Raw genomic sequence first — 27,688 nt, forward strand, 5'->3', positions numbered from 1 at the left:
ACTGTTTCTGAGAAATTGTGCCTTGTGTGTCTCTGAATACTACAGTACCCATGAGCCTCACCCTCTTATGATATGTAGAGGTGCTGCAAATTAAGAAAGCTTTGTATTTACAATTGACCAATCCACCTGTTGGTTATTGTTGTTATGTCAGACAGTTTTCAGTCAACAGTAAGGTTATGTGTACACCTTTTAGCAAGCTACCAGCAGTTTGCTTCAGGCTTTGGATATAGATTAAAAACACCATCTACACACTCAGAATACCAGGTATCACTGTTACATATTCCCTCAGCACATCTGTTGACCTTTCTTCAAAGTGTCTCAGTAGTTCGTAGCACAGCATTGCGTGAATGCAGGAACTTGGCAGCTGAGGCTTTAGAGCACAAAGATGACCGAGGAACGCATGCTTCGCTGTGATTGGTGCATTGCGGAAAGGGGGGGGTGCTTAGGATCTGTCAGTTGGGAACAAAACAGCTGAATTCATCTCAAATTAACCCTTAATCTGCTGAAGGTTTTATCAGTTTTCTACAGCTTCAGCTTGTCATTAGCGGCACACACAACACCACTTTAGGTTCTGTGATTGGATTTTGACAAAAGTCAACAGAAGGTCCCATATACTGGTTGTGTACAGCGCTTTCAACCACATCTCGTGGAGTTGCTCCGTTGTCATGGAGATTGTTTAGTTGTTATCACATGCCCTACAATAAGTATGACATTTCGGGTGGTCATCTATGGGGGGGAGATGGTGACCACTGTCTCTGTTCAAATGTGGTCTCTGGTGTTGGATGTGGATGCCCACTGATTCATGAGACTGAAATTCCACACTTAGGTCATGTGATAACAATTAAACAATCTCCATGACAACTGAGCAAACTTCATACACTGAGGAAGTGTATGAGGTTGAGGTTGATTTGGAAACAACGAGTTGGACCTTGGGTTTTCTTTTTGTTTTGTTTTTTTGTGCAGAACCAGATATTTTCAAGCACACGTCTTTTGTAGTGATGATTCAACCAGGAGAGTTTTATATCGATATACTTCTGGAAGCCTGGACGCCAGAAATATAAATTTGGGTCATTGATTATGATGAAAGACAAAATTAAGTTCAGGTTTTTAGGTTTAATTTACTGTACATAGTTTGATGCAAACTGTGTCCTTTCCACCCAGAAGGCGTCAAAATGAAACCTACAGTTTGTCCTTGAGTGTTGACGCAGGTTTTCACTTGTTAACCTCAGTGACGTCTGCAGCTGCTGCTGCTGTCGCCCAAGTTTCATCCCCCCAACATCCAGACTATGCTTCTCCACAGCTGCTCATCCTAAATATAGCACAACAAGGGATACATCAGATCCCGTGGATGTGAAAATGAGTAGTTATGGCCTTTTTGCCTTTTGTAGGGCAGCCGTCAGGTCAGCAGGAGCAGAAAGAGTCAGCCTGTTATCAGAAGTGAAGGGCTGTCGGTGTTCAAAGGAAGGCCAGGCAACATTTTGAGACGATAGAGAAGGGCAGTGCAGCCATCAGCAGGGAGGGGCATCAGGCAAAATGAATGTTTATAAGGAGAACATGGTGAGCAGGAAATCTTGTACTGCGCTTTCCTTCTCGCTGTCTCTGGAGTATTTGATGATTTCAGAGGAGATAGACAGGTGCTGCTTTCCATTAAAAATGCTCTAAAGATGCGTTCAAAGCCAGCAAGGAGCGGTTTAAGTCTTTTGAGTTTCTCAACGTTGTTCCCTGGACATCACATGGGTTGCCTCTTAAGCAGACAAGGTCAAATAATTTCTTAAAAAATGATCTACTGATGTTAAATATGCATCAGTTAGACATCATGTCATGAAAGTCATGTATACTCTTATAAAATGTTTTCAGCATTCAAGGATTCATAGTTTTGCTAACTATAAACTGTAGAGGTTTGGTGTGTTGCCATTTGGGGCGGGAGGTGTCGGCACACTGACACCTGGGACCTGGAATTTCACCTCTCTGGTGGGGAAGAAACTGGAGCAAGTCGAGGTGAAGCGATACCGAGTATCCAAGCATCAATAATCATTTTTCAATGCGTGGGGTCATTTTGCATAATAAATACTTTTAATTTTGATACTAATACTTCAGATTTTTTTTTTTGTAAGATTATGAATACAGGACTTTTACTTGTAATGGAGTATTTTTATACTGCGTTATTATTACTTTTACTTGAGTAAAATATCTCAATACTTCTTCCACCAGTACCAGAAAACCTCAGGTCATATATCCATCATCAGCTTTGTGGTTGTATCATCAGATCTGCAGCCGTAATCGTCTGCTCAGCCGCTGGTGCAGCGACAGTGAGCTGGGAAAGTGAGGCTGAAGCGTTTGACCACAAGGGTTTTAGCTCTCAGGCTGCAAAACCTGTAATATCAGTTTATATTGCTGCAGTAACTTAACATTATTAATTTGAGGATATGAGAATGAATTAAGTAATTTTGAGGGCACAATGTACTAATTCACCAGTAGGTGACAATTTAAGTAATTAAAAAAAAAAAATGTAAATGTAATTTATTTATTTGAGGAAAGGAAGCAACCATCAAATCGTTTCTCGCTCGTACCTACCAGGCTCCATGGTAGATAGTCATCTGTAGGTTATAAATAATGACCAATACATTCAGGTACCATTTTGTCTTTTTAAATTGTAATTAAAGTGTTTTGCGATGAAACTGGGGCTTAGTGTGTAAACTCTCCTCTGAACACACAGCCTGTGGTTGTGTCTGACTCACAGTGTGTGTGTGTGTGTGTGTGTGTGTGTGTAACTGTGTCGGTATCAGTGACCTGTATATTCAGTCTGTTGTGGAACATGATCTAATGCGTTGACCCCGCTGTCTGCTCCCGCAGTGCAACAGACTGACGGAGGAGAGAGACGAGGCCGAGAGACAACTCAAACACATCAAGAGAGGTGAGTCCAGCTTTCTGCAACCTCCTCAGACTCTCCCCCATCACAGACAGACAGTGCTTAAACTCACACAACTTCATTTTTAACGTCTACAACAAGATGTAGGAATGATTTCAGAAGTAGGACAGTGACAGTGAAGTTGTTTGGACTCATGGGGTCATTCGCCGAACTTCCAGCCCCACACCCCTTAATTAAATAGTAATAATAATAATAATAATAATAATAATAATAATAATGGTTCTCCACTACTGGAATGACCCATGTTCCCCAGAGGGTGTACAAAAACAATACAAATGCCAGCGCACAGTGGACAGGCAATAGTTTGCGTTACTTGTTAAATAGACCAGGTCGAGGTTACATCCCATGACAATTATGAAAATGCCCACAGCCTCATATGTTGGTCTTATGGCAAGATGGGTCTTATTTTTGTAGTTTTCAAAATCATTTGTATTAGTAACAAAAGCATTGTAAGTTGATTGCTGCGATCTTGGTATATGATGACATTACTAAAAACAAGTCAGATGATCAGACAGGTTGAGAACAAACCTCCTGTTCAGACAAACGTTTTTGGAAGAAAAAGCCAAGCGTAATGGTAAAATAATGATCCAAACTGTCCAATGTAAAAGTCCATCACAGTTTACAGACCTGTTTTGACCTACTGTACTTACTGTAGTTGTGTGCACACATATTTTCTGTGCAATGAGGGCTTATTAGCAACATTTCAGGTGTGCTCACTTTTAGTTTTACCTCCGAAGAAAGCGGTTTAGAGAATCTGGGTAAACTGTCGGTTTGTTTTTTGACTCGATCTCAGCTATTACTTTTTTGGTGATTACAGTGTTATCATAACTGACAATAACAATGGCCAAAACTATGAAAATAAAACCCACATTGTAGTAACCAGGATTTATCCATTTAAAAGGTTAAATTTATCTTGAAATGTACCTCTCAACACACACACAGTCTATCCTGATATCATGTACCACAAAGCAGACTGACACATCATCCCGCCTACAATCAGACAGCTGACGCCTTCCCTTCCTCCCTCTCTCCTCTCTCTCACCCTTCACGCCTTTTCTCCGCACCTCTGTCGACATGACATCACCGACATCTTATCCTCTGAATGGGTGTGTCCCCGTTTCCATGACGACTGTCAGGCTAGTTAGCCAACAGTAACTTTTGTGTTTTGGGGATTTTAACCTCTGTTTCTACTGAGCGAAGAGCTGAACCTCAGTCATTAACAACACTGCAGTTCCTGGCTTCTGTCATGACTATTCACAGAGGTAAGAGAACGCATTGGTTTACAGCTTTTATTGATAATAATTAGATATCAGAGCTTGTGAGCGTTAGTGGTGTCAGATGTTAAGGCTAATGTGAGGCACGTTTTGTTTCAGAGAGGAAGTAAAAGAAGCTCATAGCTGCAGGATTTCGACTTGCTCTGCTAAATAATATCATGAATTCAGGCCTTACAGCCCCGAAGACTACCAACCTCTTAACAATCAGCAAGTTTATCTGTAAAAAGTAACATTGGAAATCCCATGACTTCCTCATATATAATTGTAATAAAATTCTAACTTTAGAGCATCACTTACTTGCTTTGCTTTAGTAATTTGTATTTGGCACTTTGTCATTATTGGATAGTACTAATATGAAAAAAGCATTTAATGATAAGTCAAGCATTACAAGCATGCGTGTAAAAATCTTCTTTCCTAAATGATGACCTAATTGCATAAAAACATTGTCACAGAGAAGAGGTCAGTGATCCGTTCAGACGCCTGTCTGTCTGTTGAGTGAGCTGTTCAAAAGGTAACAGGAGAACCAGGCAGTCTCCACCTGGAGTTCCACATTTCAATTGCCTTTTACATTGGTCCCGAACTGTTCTTTAAGACAGGAATGCATGCCGAATGGCTGAGGGTGGAGGCCTGTAGACTTTTAGCCTTCTTCTGGGTTATATGTCTTCTAAGACAGTCAAACTGTCTGTTCTCAAAGACAACCGTTACTAGGGATAACCACATTTACAAAATTTGACAAGTGACAAGGATTATGATAGTTCTTCCACAACCCAGAACCAACGCTTTAAAGAAAACTTTTCCGAATAAGGCGGCCATTCATTGAAATATTTTAATGATAGAAGCCTAAAATAAGTTTACCAGCTGAGGATATTTTTAAATAGTTATTGGAAAGTCATATTAAGACCACCCTAACTGATTTAGGGTTTACATAGTTTGTGCCAGTCAAGTGGCGATTCTGTCGTATGTCGTTTTTGCAGGCTGGGTTGTCAGTGAGGAAAGAGAAACAAACTGATATGTCCAGCTGATGTTTAACTATCACATATCACAGTCCAGCCTTCAATTAATTCTGTTTATATTAGACGATTCGCTGTGGCGATTTACAGTATGTCGACTGCCATTCTCTGCTAATGGAGGAAGTATTGTCTAAAATATATTCCAGTGAAAGTAAAGGCCAATATACAGTATGCATATAGGTCTGGCTAAGGGCCAGTTCTGTCAGCATTGTTCAGCGGGGGCCAAGGCTGATTTACAGACGTAGTGGAGACATGGGTGTATAGGTTTAGAATTTTTCAGATTGATTCAATGAATATATATATTTGTTTACTTGGAAATAAAATAGTATGTAAAGTTGGATGTAAAACATGAAGTCATTTGAATTGTTGGGAGGTTTTGTAGGTTTTTTCTGCTTACTAAATCCAAATCTGGATGTCTCCGATTGTTCAAATGTCTCTGTGACAAGCTCAGCCTTCACAGGCTACGTTGATGGACATGTAGATTTTAGGTCATTTTATCCTTCTTTTAGGCAGTTGAAAGTGAAGTGAAAGATGAAAAACTCTAAAATGAACGGCTGACAAGTCCATCAGTTGGACTCAAACCAAAAGACCTAAAATCTTCAGTCAGCAGAAACGCTGATCCTCTTTTTCATTGCGGGTTCCGTCACTTCAGTCTTTCTTTCATTCACTCATTTATTCATTCACTGCCTCTCCCCAGAGAAGACAGCAGTCATTCTTGTCATGTTATTCCCATGAATTATTTAAACCTCCTGCCATGAATTATTCAGCAGCAGAAAATGAGGGAAGAATGACTGTGTGTGTGCGGGAGGGGGTTACCACTCCTGCCTGACTCTTTATCCATTGTGGTCCTTCAAAAGGCCTTTCTACCTGCTACTCCATATTTGATGGCCACATTTATGGATTGAGGGATGATGAGAGAGACTTTGCTCACCATCAGGTACTTGATTTCAGGCTCGTTTGAATCTCAAAGGCTAGACTGAGCGAGTTCATCACAGATTAACTGACTATAAAACAGTAAATAATAACCTGACCTGAGGCTCACTGTTATGATGGATGAGCATGCTAATGATCGCACTGCATTTAATCCGTAATGCATCTGGTTTGCCGAAAGATCTTGTGGATGATTTTCTTTTTCCCCAACAGTGGCTGGTCTTGCGTGAAATAACTAGATAAGTATTGTATGGTTTCTGTGAGATTTGGTACAGACAGTCATGGTCCCCAGAGGATCAATCGTGGTGCCTTTGGTGATTCCCTGACTTTTCATCTAGAGCCACCAACAGTTCAAAGTTTCCACTTATCCAACATTTCAGGTTATGACAAGATCTCGAAAAGAACAACTACTTATACCTAAATAACAAAAAAGATCAATTAAAAGAGAGTAAAGTTTAAATAAGGCCACACACATATCCTAGAGCAACAGAGAGATAACAACAGCACTGCATCCTCTTAGAGGAGGTGCTTCAGAGAGAGAGAGAAGATGGCACCCTGGGATGAAAAAGTCTATCAGAAGGTTTCTTTGCCTTTAGCAGCAGTAAATGTATAGCAGACACTGCCTGGGAGAAACTCAAGGATCTTTGGTTGTTCTTGAACTTTGTACTTCCTCTATGTTAAAAGTAGAAAACTGCCTCTTCCCCACATCTATGGCTGCATGTTCCTGAGCCTTTCAGCTGGCGTGAAGCAGGCGGAGCTGATGTCTCACAGTCTGTAATTTATGCTTTGTATTAAGCCGGAGCAGCAGAACAAGTCGTTTGCGAAGGAGCTGAGTGTCAAACATGCCTCACAGGAAGGGATTTTAATAGCAGCCAAAATCTCTGAGTTTCAAATCAGATGCAGAGAGAGAAATGAGTAAGGGTGGGTTACTTTCAAACATCCAGAAAAAAGAATAAACGTGCAAAAAGTGCAAGCGATGCAAAGAAACCCCCAAGGGGAAATTAATACAAATATCTTCAAATATCTATCCTCAAAACAAAAGAGAGGAAATTTATCAAGATTTAAAAAAAAATAAATAAATACAGCGGACAAGACAGAGGAGGGATTTTAAAAAAAAGCCAAAAATCGAGTATACCAGAGCCAACTGACAACATCTTATGTTAAGTGTTGTACATCATCTAATGCTACTGTAACTGAACATGTAGCTGGAAGCGATCTGTGATACCACTCAACTTTACAGAACTGATCGCTTGTAGCGCTGTTAGCTTATGCAGCCTAGTTATTCAGTCTACTGTACTTAGACAAAAGCCTGTGGCTGCACTTTCCCTGCTTTCAAGTGCGTTCGGAAATACTATAATTACATTCTGAGAGCACATGAAGGACCAACAAACTGGCGACGTGACCAGGAAAGTCTAATTTTCCCTGACAGTCGTAATGCAGAGATGATGCAGCTTTTTGGGTTCATAGGTCAAGAAGGCAGGAGGCGATTTGTTAATATTTTATTTGTTTCGTTCACCCGTGTCTAGCAAACTGACTCATGAACCCACCAGTGACATTAGGACTGCATTAGTAATGATTATTTTTATTATCAGTTAAACTGTCGATTATCTTTTCAATGCATTGATTAATTATTTAGTCTTCAAAATGTGAAAAAAATCCATCACAGTTTCCCAGAGCTGACCAACAGTTCAAAACCCAAAGATATTCCATTTTTACTTTAATTTACGGTGATATAAAAAGAAAAAAGCAGTCATTAATCCAGTCATTGACTTGTTTCAACACTAAATTACATACCTGAAATGAATGTTGAATGTTTTTTGTCACTATGGCACAAAGCATGGACTGATTGATTGATCGATTGATTAAAAGTCAGTTACAAAGACAGGGTACAGTTTAGAAAAGCAGCAAATTTCATATTTTTGCTTGACAGATAATATTGATAATATTATAAAAATTGTTGCAGAATTGTATATTGATCAACCAATCAGTGAATTGAATAATTTACTAATGGTTTCAACATTCCATTCCATACCAGAAATAAATATTATTAGCTCAGGGTTAGTCTTACAGCTTAAACACCACTGCCATTAATACTCACTGCTCTTTTTGTTATACATTTTTTGTAGGAAACAATGTGAATTTTTCAGTCACTGATGCATCCCAAAATTCACCAGAAATCATAATTTTACGTAATAACTCTAGGTTTAACTTCAGCATACAAGATGGCTTGGTACTGGTTTGGACTGGAAATGTTCAGTAGCACGTTGGCTTGTGTTAATTCCCCGTCCAGCTGTTCTAACACACTGCGGTGGGATTTCACCATTACTCATGGATAAATGTGCTTACCGTTGGCTAATCCTCCAAATCATCTGTTAATAACATGCATCGTCACTAAAGAGGCTTTCCCCAGCTTCAGCTCACTGGTGAAAAACAAAAGCAGCGTTCTGTCTTTAGCCTATTATATCGTTACAGGTTTTAAGGGCACGTCATTTCTTTCATGAAGCCGTGAACTCAGAGGAGTTTCTGACAGGAGACAGAACCCTGTAGGACAAACTCTGTCTCAATGAGAGGAAATCCTACTGTCGGTTTAAGGCTTTCAGCTCTCAGTCATGTTCCTGTGCCTCCAGAGAAGCTCAGTTCGTTGCTAGCTAAGAAGACGACGTCCCCATTCTTAATCCCACCTGAAGCTCTGATTGGTTGATTGTTTTTTTCCAGCTTGGGGAAATATCTGTCAGTGAGCACAACAGACCTATTTGAATTGCTGTAAAAAAAAAAAAAATAAAAAAGAGAGAGATCTGCAACCAGGGTGATTAGTTAATTACTGAGTTTGTTAATAAGTTAATTTTTATTTCTGTGACATACCAAACATTTTGCCCATTTCCAATATATCAAACATCAAAAATACAGCAAGACATCATCTGGTAACACATAGACAAAGTCAAAAGAAAGACATCATTCATAACATTATACATCTACGTAATTGAAGGTGATATGCATTTATGTACAAATTCTAAAATAAATTGTGCACTGATTGTCCAGGTAAAGGGTGAAAAAAAAATCTAGTGAAATCAAGAGAACAAGCTTGAAATTTCACAGTGCACATCATTAGCTAGCAGTGTTCCCCCGTGATGGCACCAGCTGTTGGTTTCTCTAGTAAAAACAGAGTAGAATAAAAGCAGATCTATAAATAGCAGAGTATGACCCGCTCCCCACCATCTCTGCCTCCTGTGTCGCATCTGACCCACAGAGCTGCAGCCGAGCAGAGGGCGATGTGCCGTGGCATGAGGGTTGAAGCGGTGGTTAGAGCGACTGAATGGAGCCCAGAGAGAGGCTTTAAATGAGTCTCTGGCTGGGAGGGAGTCACACCACCAAAGCCCATCCAGAAGCATTAAATTGAATGAGGGATTATAAATAGATCCAGAAGCCTTCCCCGTCCTCCTTCTCTCTCTCATATCATCCTCGCTTTCCTCACCACTCTTTCCTCACCCAATCCAAAAGCCTCACTGGCACTGGGCTGACAGATAAATATCGTCACGGGTTTCAAAGGTCACTTTGTTAAAAGTCTAATGCAGTAAAGCTCTTCTTTTGATCTGTGTCAAGATTTTTGCCCTTTAGTAATGTCTGAGATTTTTCAATTAGCTCTTTAAAGCAAAACAGGATGTGAGTCAGTCAGTGTGTCCGCCTCTTTTAAATGTTAGCTAAGATGATTGATTGAGTTTGTGGGATTATTGCGGAGTTGATCAACCCTCACAGTTTGTTAATGTTAAGCCCTTAACCTGAATGTGTAAAATGTAAAATCTGTTCTTTAATGAGCTTCATTTGAGAGTTGAGTGTCTAACATAGGAGTGTAATGTGTGAAAAAAATAATGGTATGGCCATGTAAGATTTACTCCAGCAGCTACTGTGGTCTAACACAGGTGACCTCATCAGGTGTTAAATATTAGTCAAAGATAACACAAGTAAACACAAAATGCAGTTTTTAAATGAAGGTTGTTATTATTAAGGGAAAACAAAATCCAAACCTACATGGCCCTGTGTGAAAAAGTGATTGCCCCCTAAACCTAATAACTGGTTGCTCCACCCTTAGCAGCAACAACTGCAATCAAGCGTTTGTGATAACTTGCAGTGAGTCTTTTACAGCGCTGTGGAGGAATTTTGGCCCACTCATCTTTGCAGAATTGTTGTAATTCAGCCACATTGGAGGGTTTTCGAGCATGAACTGCCTTTTTGAGGTCATGCCACAGCATCTCAAGGGGGCAATCACTTTTTCACACAGGGCCATGTAGGTTTGGATTTTGTTTTCCCTTAATAATAACAACCTTAATTTAAAAACTGCATTTTGTGTTTACTTGTGTTATCTTTGACTAATATTTAAATTAGTTTGATGATCTGAAACATTTAAGTGTGACAAACATGCAAAAAAACAAGAAATCAGGAAGGGGGCAAACACTTTTGCACACCTATATGTGGCTAGCAAGAGAGATAGCAGAGTGCTAATTGGGTTGTATGTCATCCATAATTGTTTGATGACACACAGTTCGATATGTAATGCAGTTTTGGGGTCACGGTATGGGTCATGCTTTCAGGTTGAGAAATATAAGAGACAGAACATTTTTTCATTTATTTTTGAAAAATCATTGAACACTAAAGTTGCTCAGGGGCATAATTATACACTAAAATATTTGCACATGGTCACCAGGTACAGCGAAAAGTAAGGCAATACTTTATGTTGATTTTGGTTCATCTTAATGACATTTTGCTCATCATCAGTCATGCCTGTTCACTAAATTGTGAGATTGTATATATGGGCAACTTATTTTCCAAAAAAAACACATATGGCCATCAGTCCAAACCTGCATCAGTCAGTAAAACAAACTACTCAGGGAGCAATTCCTTGTTGTTCCTCTGCTCCACAGCTTTCTCTAAATGGACTTTATCTTCATTGGTCACAAAATAAATGAGGTTTAAAGACAGCTGTAAAGATCCTAAGGATAGATCAGGTCATCACTTTTAGGAAAAAAGTAACTGTATTTTGAATAAAATCCAGATGCAGGTTAAATAGTACTAAAATAACAAGTTGAGAGGATAGCCTTCAGCTCAGGTGTGCATTTTCTGAGCACTTTGTCCAAAGAAAGATCCAGACTGTTATTGAGTCAAGTCTTTAAAAAGTATTGATCAGTTTTCTGCAAACAAATGTACTGTAAGCTTTAAATGAAGTCAGCTCTCTGTGCTTTAGAAATCAAATCAATATATGAGCAGTGTGCTGCTGTAGTGCTGTAGTCGCAGTGTGAGAGAGAGCCTGTTCTCTAAAAGCATCCCTGCGTAATGCATCTACACACCACACACACTGGTTATAACAGCTGGCTTTGTGGTGCTGCTGGTGTTTGTGTATTTGTGTGTGTGTGTGTGTGTGTGTGTGTGTGTGTGTGTGTGTGTGTGTGTGTGTAGGACTAATTGTGTTGCATCCAGGCTACAAGAGCAGACAGAGAAGCATTAGTCATGTAGAGGACCGTTCACCTGAGATCCTCTAAGGTAGAATCAGGATGAAGTGTAATGGGCTCAGTGGGCCTGAAGGCCTCACTGACACAGATACAGGTTTTGGTTGTGCTGGTGGTTGTCATGGTGACATTCATATTGTGTTTTTTAATGTACCATGATACGACTTTTAATCACAATTTTGCAATACTGTTACAAATGTATAATATATATTTATATTTCAATTAAAGATGTGCAGAAGTTTAATTCAGTATTATGGATATTATATTGAGGTAATACAAATATTACAATTGAAGTCAGTCTTACTATAAATCAGTTTTACTATAAGGAAACCCTTACATAAGACATCCCAGTACATACACAGAAAAGTCATTACCAGCATTATTGTAACTTAAGAAAAATATCGTGATATGACATCTTGACCTATACAGCCCTAAACAGCAGATACAACTGAGCACTGCGCTGGAAAAAAAACATGGCAACAAAAGAAACAAATATAATATCCATAAAATCCAAAAACAAAACAAGGCTGCCCAATTCACGACAGGTCTCTGGTTAAGACATGTAGTAAATGTTTTGTACCTATTAGGGTCGCTTTAGTATAACTCTTTTCTAAACAAGCCAGAGATATAGAAGGAATAGCTGCCTCGGTATAAATGGTGTGGCAAAAATTATTTTAAGTTATATTCTCCCAGTATATGATGATTATGTGGCCAGAGTTACCTGGATATTTGTTTTCTGATAAAGTAACCAAATATAGTTCAAAGTAATACACCAGTTTTCCAAGGTTTAAGTGCTTAAAATGATTTTACTCAGTAGACATTTTATGGTTTTACAGTTGATTTTCTGAAGACACAGTGAAACAACTCAAACATCTGCTTTGGAATTCATGTCTACAGATGCCTTCATTTTTTCTTGAAGGACAGGCTATTTCATTTCAGTTTAAAGAAATATGAGACTCTTGTTGTACTCTGGTACAGTGTGATTCTGACTCTAACAGAGGGACTTTCATGGGACTGACTGATTGGTGTTGGATGCTGTGTACCAAAGGAATTTGCATCCACAGCACTTTTCAGATACCTGTCTATTTCCTGGATGATTGGTATATTGAAGCACTGCAGCAACAACTGCACCAAGCAGTTGCTGTGAACATGAAACAGCAGTTTTCTTCAATAACATCGCTGTCACTCTTCCAACACGGCAGTATATAATAGCACAATATTTCAGGGTGGGTTGATAGCAGTGTTTCAGTCTACGGTGTGACAGGTTTTCAGACCCTTTTGTTATCTGTAGGGAACCTGAGCGCGTGCTGAGCAGGCAGGAGGGTTTCACTTACCGCAGCCTAACAACCGGTCTGCATATGGAAAATGACAGACAGGCAGCCTGTCATTAACTGCTGAAGTGATGTTTGTAACACTCAGTACACATTGACCCACTGTTAGCGAATGTTGTACTGCCCTGTACATGCTGAATGTTGAGAAGTGATTATTGAGTTTGAACGCTCCCATCACAGGACGGTTATGTTTTAATGTCAGGGATTTTGTTTAGTTTTTATAGATGAAGACAGAAGGCGCTTCAAATGATACGGGGGAACACTGAAGGTGATGAAATAAGGCACGTAAGAAAAAAAAAGGTTTTGTAGTACAGACTTTATGTCTCAGAGTGTTGAAGGATATTTGTGTCTTTACCTGCTGTATCTGTGCATTACCAAAGCAAGCCAAAGGTGGGGCTACTTTCAACTACTTTATATACTGCCTGGTAGTTAAATCTACAATAATACATCATAATTTATTAGTTGATTTATATGTGTATATTGTGTTTTGTGCAGAGAAGAAAAACCTTATGTATATTTATTTGGAACAGTTTTGGATGTTTATTTTAAGAGATCATTTTGAATTATTATGAATAAATGATTTCAATTATCAGAATGATCTGCCAGAAATCAGACTAATTTAAAAAAAAAATGCAGCAGAAGAAGAAAGCGGGAGATGGAAGAGGGAAAGGAAAGGAGAGAGAGATGAGTGGATTTTTATTTTGAAGTGGCAAAGCTACTTCATCACGCTGAGTTTTTTCTCTCCGTCTAGATTTTCCCAAAGTCTCCATATCTGGGTCATTTTAAAATAACTGAGGACTAGCTGAGCTCTGGTGACACGCTTGACAGCTGCGAGCGTCTAACAACCGCAGGCTCACGTTTATTTAGCTGTTAGTGTTTGTGGCGGTTTTACACTAAAACTCACTGATCATTGTCTTGACAATACGCCACAAAATAAAAAACATCCTGGTTATATGCAAATCCAGCTAAATGAACATGGGACGTTGAATACAAGATATGCTTGCTGTTCACATAGTTAAACGCTCGGCAAATGACAGCAAAAATGCACACCACGTTCTCTTTTCAAAAGCATTGAATATGATTTGTGGTTTTGCATTTTAAATCTAAGCTCAGGACCAAGAAGCCTGTAACTATTTGGTGTATCATCTCAAAACTATTTATTTTAGAAGGCAGACTTCTGCTCCATGAGGAAAACAAAGGAAGGAATGAGCTCGACTCATTGCTTATATATTAAATCTTTTAATGTCCTTCAGGCTGCTACACGCCAGGAACATAGATTCATTCACAATTAACAAATAAATGAAGATGAGCACTCACAAATGTTCTTCCTGCACTTTCTCTTATTAAATGAAAAGCAGCAGTTTGCTGTGATGTCAATGATCCATCGATTGTTGCACCTCGAACAATGTCATACAACCATTGTCTTTTATTCTGCCTTCTACTTCTGCTTCTTGAGAATATTTTATCAATTGTTTGCTTATATGATCCAATTTTACAGATTTAAGTTCCTATATTTTAATACTTCCTAAAGGAACACTACAGTTTATCACAACTGAGTTTCATCATGTTATCGCTCCATCCCTAAATAGGTCTGATATGTTGTATTTTATAAATATATTAGAATCTTGTCCATAAACCGTCCTTCAGAAGTCAGCCAGGGCCATCGTATTCATTTCAACACATAAAGGAGTATTTATTTCCAGCATGAGGCAACATACAGTAGAGTAAGTTAAATATTAACGTTATCCTTTCAAAACTGGGTGTCACATTTAAAGAAACTATATTTGCATAATTTATATTCCTGATATACTGATCTACTGGGCATCGCTTTGGAAACCGTCATGATACTGATAATATATAACAAACATGTAACAAAAATGGTTACTCTGTGCAAATAAGCCAACTAATACAGTGTATTGTGTAACCCTAAAACTGTTGGTGTGTGTGTGTGCGTGCGTGTGTGTGTGTGTGTGTGTGTGTGTGTGTGTGTGTGTGTGTGTGTGTGTGTGTGTGTGTCCTCAGTGTCTCAGATGGTGATTGAGGAGGTGAGCGTTCTGCAGACTCAGCTGGAGATTGAGAAGTCGTGCCGGGAGAATGCAGAGGCCCTGGCCACAAAGGTCAGACACACACACACACACACACACACACACTCAATAATCAACACTATAAGATAAGAATAAATCTGAGTCCAGCTGGCATTAGCAGGAGAATAGATTGAACAGCTAAGTCAGGATGACTCTGCATAGAGACGATTTGACTACATTATCTCTGTCTACTGACTCCACAGCAAAAACTGTGCTTATATTAAAATGTAATAATGTTTAGATGTAGTTACAACTAGTACATCATTTATTTTTGCAGTTAAAATAGATATCACATATCATATTTGTAACAACATCCATGAATATGAAATGTATGAAAAAAGTATTCTGTAAACTCTTCAGTATGCAAACACTGTCACTACCATGATGCGGTTTCTTAAATGAGAAGAATTTTTTGGATTATGTATAGTTTAAATCATGTTGTCATTGCCATTGGCCCCTATGAACTTTGACCTCCAGCTGAACTGTGAGAACAGGAAGTTGAAGTACCTGAGCCTGTCGTCTCGTCCATGTTTGGACGAGCTGCTTCCCAGCATCTCAGACTGCATCGCACTGGAGGCTGACTCAGATGCAGACACAGCAGACGGAAGCCCCGACACCTTCACGCAGTACCAGCAACAGGTTAAAGGTACAATACGTAGAATTATATTCACATAGTGCCAACAAGAGGTGATTATGAAGGTAGTCCTAAAATGTATTTAGCACATTCATGCTCCACATGGGGGGGAGGCACTTTTGATTGTAGCCTACATGAGAATTTGAAACCTAATGGCCAGCTTTCCATTAACTGTGCTGTAGATACTCATGGTCTCTACAGGATGAACACTAATGTTTTGGTTGACCCCTCAGAGTTGAGGGAGACAGTAAACAGCTTATTGGAGGAGAAGAAGAATTTCGTCTGTCAGATTCATGAACAGCAGAGACGAATAGAAGAGCTGACTTCACAGGTGAGGAGGGAACAGTATGAACATCAACCTGCAGGATCAATTCTTCTTCTTCCTTCTTTGCTGTGGAGATGTTCGTGTCACTGCTGCCAGTCAAAATTTTATGTCCGAAAATATCACAGCATGTAAAACACGGGTTCAGTTGTTTTGATACGATACGTTTTCAGCCTCTGACAGATAATAGGCTGTGAGAAAAAGAAAATGAAAACATTTCTTTGACTGTTTCAGAGGCTATTGGTGCCTGATTTTGTTGACTTTTCTTTCACTCTTTGCAGTCAGAGAAAGATCAGGCTGAGATGAAGGAGCTTCGTGAAACTGTTGAGCAACAAAGCAAAACCATCAAGAGATTTAACAGAGGTGAGTCACAACACAGCAGAAACACAGTGACTGAGGATACAAAGGTTCACACCAACGTTACAACCAGTTGAGTTAATGCTTCAAAACGAACATGAACTCTGAGACACATATCCTTCTTTTAATTTAGCATATTAAAGTATTATTTATATTAACATGCCAAATATGCTGTTATATGTTAGTGTGTTCAGACTGAACGCAAAGTGGATTTTTGGATTCAATGCAAAGATGTAAGAGAATGTGAATTCTGTGCTGCAATTTAAGACAGAGCCACGTCCACGTGAGTTGAAAATGCCTCAACTTGAGCCAAAGATTTGCGCTTATCCTGAGGCTTTATGACTTTAATTCATGAATGCACAGAGACAAAAAGGAGAAAAAGTACAAAATACTGGAGCTCCTGGTGAGAGAAAATGGGAAAAATTGCTTCGCATTTAGTCTTGACATAAGTTAGTATGTTAACATAACTGGACATGCTAATATTGGCATGTAACAAGCTAACCTACAAAATGTTAGTTGTCATATTAGCATGCTAACATGCTGAATAATACTTGTTAACATAGACATGTTAACATGCTAACTGCACTGTCAGACTGAATAAAAAATCTAAATTTTGTCAATTCAAATGAGTGCTAATCTGTTGTTTTCTTTGTTTAGCCTAATGTACTCTGTCTATCTGTCTCTGCAGTGTCCATGATGGCGGCTCAGGAGTACGATGGGATGAAGGAGCAGCTCGACTTGGAGCAGAGCCTAAGAGTCAAAGCTGAGACTTACGCACATGAGGTAAAGAAACAATGTTGGCTTGAAAAAAGAACTTGTTTGAACCTTAAAGCTGCATTAATAAGTTTTTGGCCACTAGGAGGCAGAAAAAACACAGAACAACATTATCATCCCATCCCAGTGATGTTTATGTCCACCTGACAATATATAAGTCCAATGTCCACTCCTGTTAGCTCAGGTTTGGTCTCCACCAACTCCTACGAAAGGCATCTGGCTCCTAAGCTGCCAAAATGTTGATGAGAGCAGTGGTTTGTTACTAGAAGTGATCCTTTTCACATTACATTGGCATTCTATTAAAACTAATTCAATGTTAATATCAAGAATATTTATTAATGCAGGTTCAAGCTCAATTCTGATATTTCTCTATCCATCATTCCGTTTAGTCAAGTGAAGGAAAATCTTACATTTGTTAGTTTTACAGTTTTGGGTGCAGCTATCTATTGTTTGCACCGGAAACAGTCGAAGGAACTTTCAATCCAAATGTGACATCTGTGGTGGAGGTTTTCATCGTTGTTACACTGAAAAGAGAGGCAGATTCAGGTTGCTGTCATCCACACAGCAGAGCTTTAACTCATCTTTTCATGTGATGAACATGTGAAAAAATATTAGAGGTCGTCATTTCTGAAAATATTTTGCGACTGATCCAGTCTGATGATATAACTATTGCTTTCCATGAATTAAAAGCTGTGGAATGATGCTGCATCACTGACCTGCATTACTGTGTTAATAACCTTGTGCCTGATTAATGAAATGTCCTGATTCTGGTGTTTACTGACCTGAAAAGTGAAGAGCCTGCAGGATTAAAACAGACTGTGTGTGATGGACTAACTGGGATGAAATGTTGGAAAAAAGAAAATAAGAGTTTCTTTTCCTTCATTCACCTTTTTCCTCCCTTCTCCCACTGCCTTCCTCTCCTTCTCCCCTCCTTTGTTTTGGCCTTCTTCTTCTCCTCTTTCCTACCTTCCACCTCTCCCTCCTTCTGTTCTCCTCCTCCTCCTTCACTTCGTCCTCCGCTCCCTCCTGCAGATGCTGGTGAAGCAGAAGGAGGCCAACAGGCAGAGCATGCTCCTGCTGCAGAGTGCTGAGCCCAGTGTTCAGCTCCTGAAAGCTCTGGAGGACGTCGCTTCCATCACCAAGACCCTGGAGGAGGAGCGTCTGCAGCATCAGCAGAAGGTAAACCCCCGAAAACTTGTGCAGCTGCAGAGCTGATGGCATGTCTCATTCTTTCAGTCACAACCCAGATCTCACAACCATAACCATAAAAATAATAGTAAATTAAAATATTGTTTGGTCTCTGCTACAACTCAACTGTGGAGAGATAAGGTAGATAGATAGAAATGTCTATGAAGATTCTCAGTCATCAATATCTACTGATACTGTATCTAGTAGTAACAAGTAAAAGGCAACTAATTGGCTGTTTTTTACTCTTGAAGATGTTTCTCCACTCATTAGGGGCTTCATCAGTTTGCTGATTAATGGGGATTCTGTATTTGAGCCATTCACACATTGGTGTTACATGAGGTCCGTTGAGGTTGCATGTAACTCGTCAAGGTTATATAGTAGTCATGTGACCTTCAAGCCTACAATAAAACAGCAAATTGCCTTTTGAGAGAGGGTAGAGATATGTATCAATAAACAATAAAAAAAGATCACATTTTAGCAAATTCTACATTGAAAATACTGTAAAACAGACAACAATCTAACCTCTGATAATAGACTCCCCTTACTTGTGTAGCCATGGTGTACAGTAAATCATACAGTATGTGCTCGTGTGTGTGTGTGTGTGTGTGTGTGTAGGTGGAGAGCCTGGAGGCCCAGCTGGAGCAGAGCTGTGTGAAGAAGCAGCTGGAGGCTCTGCAGAGGCAGCTGGAGCTGCTGGAGGTGGAGAAGAAGGAGGTGGACGGACGACTGGAGAAGGCAGAGAAGAAGAATGAGGAGCTGGAGAACAGAGGTGGGCGGAGGTGGAGACACCCACTCACACGCGTACACACACCCACACACGCACACACATACAGCGTGGAAACAACAGGTGGAGTTAAGGGTGTCCTATTACAATACACAGAATTGAAAGAAGATAGGTAGCACACACACAAACTGTAAGGACACAGCGTAGCAACAGAAAATACTTGTTTCTGATTGGCTGTCAAGTATCTACTGGAACATGGGTTAAACTGAATACAAACACATCAGGGAGGACGATTTAAACACACTTTTCTCTCTTTGAATGAACTCCTCCTGATAGAGAAAATGGTAGACTTGATATATAATTGTGATTGATCCTAAACTAGAGAAATTGATAACTGATCATTTTATATATCAGTTATAGGAAACTATAAACAAAAGAAACAATAATCAACAGGGATGTTGAGAATATTGGAAGCAATGAATCCTAATACAGTATACTGACACATGCGCAATTAATGCATGCACTGGTACTTTTACACCCCAATGTGGCACACGTTGTTTGACCCAGTTTGAGTGCTCTGATTGAGCGGCACCAAAATCAGACTGAACCCTGCAAAGTCTGATGTCAGTTCTTCAACTTTAAACTTCTCTGGTCTGAGGTCTGGGATTTGAAATGTGTCAATAATAAAGTACTAATTAATTATTATTAAAACACACAGACATGATGCCAGAATCATCTGTAAAGGCATCTGGCTGCCACAATGTCTTTAGGTCTGTTTGTTTTATTTTAATCTCTTTAACCCCACTGATAATGAAAGGTCATGCACCACCATAAATCCACCAAAATAGTTTTACATAAATGTGGCACATGGTGACTATTTTAGTTTTGGTGGTGTGGTTGAGTACCCCCTTAAACAAAAATCTGATTTTTTTAACTCAGCTTTATTGTTCTGATTTCAGGTTCATGTTGTGATGTTTATGTGTCTCATTGTAGAGTAAAATAAAAGACAATGGAACAATAAAACAATCAATAATTAACATAAATTGTGATGTCTGTTGTGTGGGGATGAGGTGTCTTCTTCCTCTGTGGCCTCTGTGATTATTTCTCCATTGCCTCCAACATAAACCATTGACCCATCTGCTGCAGGAAAGCTGGCAAACATGCAGAATTTCTCCCTGTGTGCAACATGGCATCTGTCTGTTTTAAATGGGTCACATGAAGTCAGGGCCAAAACCACCAACTGACTTAACTGAACCGTTAAAAAGGACAATATAAACAGAAGCCTCTTTCAGTGGCACTTTGTGTTGCATGGTGTCCAAAGATAGCGTGTCGGGTAAGAGCCTTCACTCCGGAGAGAAACGTGGAGGCTTGAAGGATTTCTAGCAGATGTTAGCAGTATTAACTGTTTCCATTGTTTTCCTTCCTCTCAACAGTCCACGAGCTCCAGGAGGAGACCCAGAAAAATATTGCCATGACGACCAGCACGGGACCCCCTCCCCCTGAACCTGGGGTTGCCCCGCCCCCCGCCCCTCCCCCGCAGCCGCCTCCTCCACCTCCTCCTCCTCCCCTCCACCCCCTCCTCCACCTCCCCCCTCGAGATGCAACCCCCTCAGGTGAGGACGGGGACAACAAACCAAACACATGTTCCACTGCAGGCGTTTCTGTGGTTACTGTCCTGCACAACCTCAGTTACAGAAACAGAAACTGATGTCCTCCTAAGCCTGAGGACAGTGTAGTGGAGCGTCTTTTCAGTCAGTTTTCGGAAAGAGAATGAAAAAGAGGAGGAGTGAATGATTTATGCTAGCCTACTGTAGAGTTTCAGCTCTCAAAGCTTCCAACAATGTTGATTGAAGTGCCTGAATGACATTGAGAATGACTTCCGGATGGGAGCCGAAACGTCTTGATTCTGAAAACAGTGTCCAGATGACTACGACTGAAACCTTTTCTATGCCTGAAAGCTCAATGATCTTTATTTATACAGCACTTATCAAAACAAAGTTACAAAGTGCTTCTCATAGCAAGCAAAAAACACATAAAAGATCAAATAAAAACAAATAAAACACAGCAGTAATAGAACAATAATATTAAAGGAACCATAACAAATAATAAAAACTTGAATCAGATGAAATCAGGCAAGGCGGTGCGATTAAAGTACGTTTTAAGCTTAGATTTAAAAGAAGCCACTGACTCAGCCTGACATATTTCCTCGGGCAGGGTGTTCCAGAGTCTCTGGGCTCTTATTTCAAAAGCTCTGTCCCCTTAGTCTTCAGCCGAGAGTCTGGAACACATAAAAGGCCCTTGCCAGAGGATCTCAAGGTGCGAGCAGGGTCGTACGGGGACGAAAGACCTGAGATATACCGAGGTGAGTGTGAGTGAGCACCTGAAAGCTCAGTGATAGTGTTATAGAGAGAAGTGAATGAGCAAACATGGGAGTGGTAATGGAAACCACTGGCAACAGTAAAAAACAGACACGTTCCTTAAAATCTTTAAAATCAAATTTGCAAAGTGCTTTGACAGACACAGAAGATCACCTACTCAGTAATGAAGGAAGTAACAGAGCTTAAAAGCAGCATTGTGTACTGAAGGGGGAACTGAAATGAAAAACGTTTCAGACCATTTTCCTGCAAAATGAATATGACTCTCAGTTCCTGTCTCTCGCTCTCTCAGCTCTCTGATTGCCATCATGAGGAAGTCTTCAAAAGGCTCTAAAGCCTCTGTGAAGGCAGAGCAGCCTCCAGGTGAGTTTCACTACACCTTTTTATTTGTCTGTGTAGTCACATGTAGTACAGTATGTTAGTAGTATCATGATAGTGATATATATTGTGATATTTTCTGGGAATTAAAGAACGGTTATTAGAGAAAATAACCAGATGGGAATTTCGTTTTTTTTTTATTAATCCAGTGAATAAATACCTGAAAAGATTCAACATGCTTCATCACACTGATGCAGAAAGCCTTGGTGAAACACTCCTGCTCTCTGATTTGCAAAACAGCATAAAACAACTAGAGCTACTTAGCGCAGAGCAGCCTCGGTAGAGGTGTTATAGCGAAATCTCTCCGGGCAAACAAATCTCTGATGTCTCATCTCATTGTCATGTCTCCTAAACCTGTTCTTCTCTATTATACACTGTGTTGAAATTGTAAACATTGAGTTTTCTGAGCTACCTTGGAATTCTTACTGTATTTACACCCCATGTTTCCTCTCTCTTTTCTTTCCCTCGCCTACTCTCTCTCTCTCTCTCTAGCTGCTGAGGGCGTGGACGACGTGAAGGTGAAGGCGGTGAATGAAATGATGGAAAGGATCAAACATGGCGTCGTCCTGCGGCCTGTCAAGAGTCAGGAGAGCAAGGTGAGGGCAAGACTGGCAGACAAAGAGTTTTTAAGGGAAAGTGTTTGGTTTACTTTTATTTAGTGCCGTGGTTTTTTTATTGATCAGTATTTTATATTTAGGTATTTTCTGATCATAAAAACATATTTTTTCCATTGAAAAGAATCCAAAAGTCACAGATACCCAGAAATCATCTGCAATAAAAACAAAGACTGATCTAATCTTGGCATTACTAATTACTAGAGCCCAAATCAATGAATCAGCAGGGCAAATATTATTGGCTCATCTCGTCTTATGGCAGATATATGAGCATCAGCGTGTTTGTCAGCTGATGAGAAACAAGAAACTGCAGTAAAGAAATGCCAAAGACGTATTTGAGGTCCGTGAAATGTCACGCTCAGTACATATCTTTTTTAATAAGCAACTTTAAAGGATCAAAAGTGTTTGTTTATAGTATGTGTTTATGATGGGGCCATATATGGTCATGTTTTTTTATCATTTTATTAAGTATCAATATCAGTATTGGTCTTAAAAACACCGCAGGCTCTACTTATCACTGAGCTAAATTTGCAATTTGCTGCCTAGTTAATTAGTCACATCTTAATCACTTCTAAAACCCTGACTTATGAATAGTAGTACAATTACAACAAATACAAAAACATTTTTACTTGCGATTCAATCAAAAAATATAATCAGGCAGAAATAAAACAAACAAGTTGTTGCTTTTTTGCCCACAAACCTGATCAACTCCCTTTGCCGTAAGTCCTCATTCGTTTTCACCCTGCATCCAACAATAATAAGGAGGTCAAGGGGCAAAGGTCAGGTCTCCCTGACATCAGAGGTACGAAAATATTCCTGTGGCCTTAGAATGATCAGAAAATCAATCTTCACTTCAAAACAACATCAAAACACATGAAAGCAGGAGAAACATTCCTGCTTCATCAATGTGGAAAACAAACATGTTTTACTGTACTTCCTCTCCTCTTTTCACCCTTTCATCCCCCTGCTGTAAAGAGCTGGACGTCAGTAAACACTGTCTGCTCCTATATTTGATGTAGTCTGAATGCACTCTGGCTGATTGCTCTCTTCTCTTTCCTCTCCATGCTTCTCCACAGAGAGTAGCAGTAAAAGTGAGTATATTGATGTTTGCATCAATCTTGTGATGTGAAGTCGCTGTCGCTCTCTGGGGGAACAAGAAGTTTCCCTCCCTCTGACCTCACACGCACACACACTACAGACCCTCCAGTTTTAATCAGTTAAACACACATTACTTTTACTTCCATTTCAAATAACTTCATGGGCTGGACACTGTGTGTTTCATGGGTTATTGTTCCTCTCCTAAGGGAAGCTTCCTAAGTGGGAAGCCCTACAGCTGCAGTGTAGCAGGCTTTCAGTAAATTCAGTCAGCAGGGTAAAGTGAGTCTTTTTCAGAAATCCCTGGCACTGTGATGCTACGCTCTAATCAAATTCCTAGTTGGTAGATTAGTTTTTCCCCTTGTAAAAAGTGAAATTTCCAACTTTTCAGTGTTTCTGAAATGCAGCATGAGTGCCACATTCTAACCGTTGGGTTACGAGAAAGACATAAAGAAATATTTGTGTTTTTTTCCCAGCCGCCTCCAGTCTGTGAGGAGAAACAGCAGGAGAGCGCCATGGAGGAACTGAAAGGCATCCTGGTAAAAAATGGCTTGATGTGGTTATGGTGTGTTGCGTGTCAAAACTGCTGCTGTGAAAGGAAAATGCACGCGTTGACGAAGATCCCAACATCACTGCGACAACAGGAGTACATACAAAACAGCATTTCACTTTTGTGACTATGTAAATTTGGTATTACTTAGACTAATTCTAAGAGTTTTTGATAGTAAACTCTAAATGGTTACCTTTCAGAAGAGACCAGGATCATGATTGTTACCAAAAGGGAAGAAAGAACAGAAACCATTTCATTTTGGATATATAATTGTCTGGTTGTGCACAAAAAAGGGGGTGGTTGTTAAGGGGTTAAATTGATTGGCAGTGATTAAAATAGTGATAAACTTAAATCTTAACTCAAGTTATCAACGTTTCTAATGTTGAAGGTCTGTTTACAACAGTAATGTTTGTACACGCGGCATAAATACATTTGGGTGTTCTGGATTTAAACGTGTTCGCTTATTTGGTGAATAATAAACTGCAGTGACGATTGTCTTTGCCTCCAGGAGACGGTGAAGCGGAGCCCCAGCCGAGGCTCTCAGGAGTCGGGCCCGTTGCCACCTGGGAAGAAGGACAGCGAGCTGGAGGTCATCCTGAGACGCCGCCGCAACAAGGCGGGAGAAGCTGGCTCTGGAGGTAAACGCACCTGAGGAAGACATTCTGGTCTGCCTTATTTCAGAGCTGAACAGTGCTGATGGCATGTGTAGTTTTCTAGGAAACACAAACAAAGAATATTTTTTTCTAATTGACTCATCTTGCAGTTAGGGCTTGTATAAAACTTCGTAGTACATAAACTGTACTCGTTATGTGAAACTTTTTATATAATATACAGTATGTCTCAGGTCAAAAGTCCTGCATTCAAAGTTTTACTTAAGTAAGAGTATGAAAGTATCAGCCACAAAATGTACTTAAAGTATCAAAAGTAAAAGTAGTCATTAGGCAGAATGGCCCTTGTCAGTGTTATATTATTGGATCATTATTAATGATGTATAAATATCTAAGCGGTACTTCAGTTTTGTAGTTGGTCGAGGTGGAGCTAATTTTATCTGCTTCATATATTGTTGGATAGTTACATTTATAATAATGAATCATATTTTATAAACTGGTCCGACAAGTCATCATGTTTTGGAAGTCAAATCTTCATCTGAAATCAACATCCTGTTTTAGAAACCATCGAAGAAATTTATGACCTTAAATACACTTTTAATGGAACCTTTAAACTCTCTAGTTTGCTAAGAAAATATGTGCATGATTCATCATATCCTGATGTTAGGAAATTAAATCACAAACAGCTTTACAGAAGAATACATTTAAAATGATAAAGAGGGTAAAGATGGTAAAAAGCAAACTAAAAGCCAGCTCACTGAGCTCTGTGTCTGCGGGATCAGCTGTTAATTATCCTGTTGCTGTGTCAGTCAGTTTTCAGAACGTGTGGTGTTAACACTGCAGAGGTCAGAGGTTCGACTCTCGCTGAGACTGCTCTCAAAACAATTTGATGCTGTGAGGGAGAACCAGTCTGAGCTGCTGTGTGTGTGTGTGTCCAGAAGAGGGGGGACTGCACCTCACAGTGAACACACACTGTGTTGCGAGGTCGGGTTACTGCTGACATGGATTTATCTGCTTTTCCATGATTGATTGACCTCATCTGGCAGAATGAAACTGCACAACTGCTTGTATTCAAATCTGCAAATTATTTAGATTCAATACATGAATGACTCTGGTCTGAAGAGAAGCTGTTAGATCTAAAAAACCTTTTGCTTCTATTTTCTTTCCTTTTTAAATCGACATCAATGAAGTGAAGAAGAGTCAAACTGGTTTCTAATTGCATCAGCAAATGTAGTTTGAGTAGGAGGATACAAGTTTTATACTCTATTTGTACTTCTATAACAGGTGATGGGAAACAAGCATCAATAAGGCAATCAACAAAGTTCACAGCAACAGAGTGAGCCACCAGAATAAAATCAGAATCAGAAATACTTTATTGATCCCCGAGGGGAAACTCTTTTGCTACAGCAGCTCACTATCACGTGAGTGCACACAGGAAGAGAAATACTAAGCAAAACAAATATAATACACTATAATACAGGTCAGAAAATAAATTAAGTACCAAGTGGGTATAAGTATAAAATAAAATAAGTGTGAAGTACAAAGTGGGTTTACCGGATGATGATAATAATATGGTATAAAATAAAAATAATATAAAATAGTAAAAAAAATAATATATGATAACTAGGCAAGATGTTTTTTTTCCTTCCAAAGCAATTTGAAAAGGACGCAAGAGAGAAAAATATCATTATTTACAGCAGATTCTGTGCACATGATGCCAAAAAATAACGATGAGAGAAGAACTACCAGATTTTAAAATCAGAGAATACATGGTGTTATGCTTGTTAGGGGCACATTATATTACATCCGAAGTTTCTACGGGTAATAAGTGTGTGAAAATAAAATAATAATAAAGTAATAAAACTAATAAAATAATAGAAATGCCAGAAGAAAACAAGGTGGGGAAAATAGTCATGCACAGTGAATACTGAATGTGTTTAAAGAGGTTTTTTTTTAAATACAATGAGAAACACTGTAAACTGAATGACCTAAAATAGAGCACCTGTAGCAGCATGTTACATCGGGACTGTTTCCTGCCTGTCCTCCCCTGACCCCTCGTCTCTCTTTAGCGGGCTTCATTCCCAAACACAACACATCCATTAGAAGCCAAAGTGCTGTGCTCTCAGTGTCTCAGCGAATATTTAGTTGTCGAGTAGCTAGATTCTCCCAAGACGGGTTGCGCTACTGCTGAAAACTTCTGCTGAACACACTTCCAATAAAGGCTGACGACGTGCTGGACTGGAAAGCTCAACACAGGAAGAACACAGTAATTAATGTGGGAAAATGATGAAGCTGTTGTGAGCTCATAGTCAGTTTCACCATCAGTTGTCAATGATTAGTTGTGTTCTGTAATCAGCTCTCATACTTCACAGTTCTACTAAAATGCATTTTCTAGATGAACCTTCATTCTACACATCTATATAATCCATTATAAATCTTGACTGCAACTTTTCACGTCAAATAAATCTTTATTTTCAAGCAGTCCTGGTTATTCTGAAAAAGAAGAAGAAAATGTGCAATACATTCATACTGAAGCTTTTTTCTCCCAGCTGTGAACAATCAACAAAAACTAATGGAGGAAGACCTCATCCTGGATTTTTATCTTTCCTCTCCAGATGAGCGGGAGGGCCAGATGAGCCACGTCTCCTCCTCAGACAGCCTGAACGGGAGGTGCACCAGCAGCGACTCGGGCAAGGATCCAGAGGGGCCGGGGGGGCTGAGCGTCCCCTCCGACTCTGCGGGTCCCAGGGTTAGCCCAGAGAGACGGGGGTCAGGACCGGGGCACGTCGTGGCCAGGAGGAAGAGCTCCGATACAGGCAAAGAGCCCAGAGTGGGTTCCTGGCAGGAGAGGAGGTCCTGCGGCTCTCTGTCTGAGAAAGAAACATCAGAGTCTCCGGTCAGCAACGGCTGCATCAACAGGTGGAGCATCAGAAACATGAACGACACCTGGGAGGGGGGAGCAGGGGGGGGCTAAGCTGACTCATGTCTAGGGCTGCAACTAACTATCGATTAA

At 39.8% G+C, this 27,688-nt stretch overlaps 1 protein-coding gene across 1 annotated transcript in view; it reads left to right on the plus strand.

The window, feature by feature from the left end:
* The window catches only part of shtn3 (shootin 3), a 37,508-nt gene that overhangs the window by 5,727 nt on the left and 4,093 nt on the right, over window positions 1-27,688 (plus strand). Inside the window, 16 exon segments of the mRNA XM_044205746.1 lie at window positions 2,854-2,914; window positions 14,995-15,089; window positions 15,534-15,702; window positions 15,924-16,021; window positions 16,294-16,375; window positions 17,058-17,152; window positions 18,176-18,322; window positions 18,947-19,100; window positions 20,489-20,619; window positions 20,622-20,668; window positions 21,723-21,793; window positions 22,301-22,404; window positions 23,499-23,513; window positions 23,994-24,056; window positions 24,576-24,705; window positions 27,291-27,594. Of these exon segments, the coding sequence (XP_044061681.1) occupies window positions 2,854-2,914; window positions 14,995-15,089; window positions 15,534-15,702; window positions 15,924-16,021; window positions 16,294-16,375; window positions 17,058-17,152; window positions 18,176-18,322; window positions 18,947-19,100; window positions 20,489-20,619; window positions 20,622-20,668; window positions 21,723-21,793; window positions 22,301-22,404; window positions 23,499-23,513; window positions 23,994-24,056; window positions 24,576-24,705; window positions 27,291-27,594 (1,766 nt within the window).

The sequence above is a fragment of the Siniperca chuatsi genome, linkage group LG8 (assembly GCF_020085105.1).
Source record: "Siniperca chuatsi isolate FFG_IHB_CAS linkage group LG8, ASM2008510v1, whole genome shotgun sequence".
In the NCBI taxonomy this organism is placed as follows: Eukaryota; Metazoa; Chordata; class Actinopteri; order Centrarchiformes; family Sinipercidae; genus Siniperca; species Siniperca chuatsi.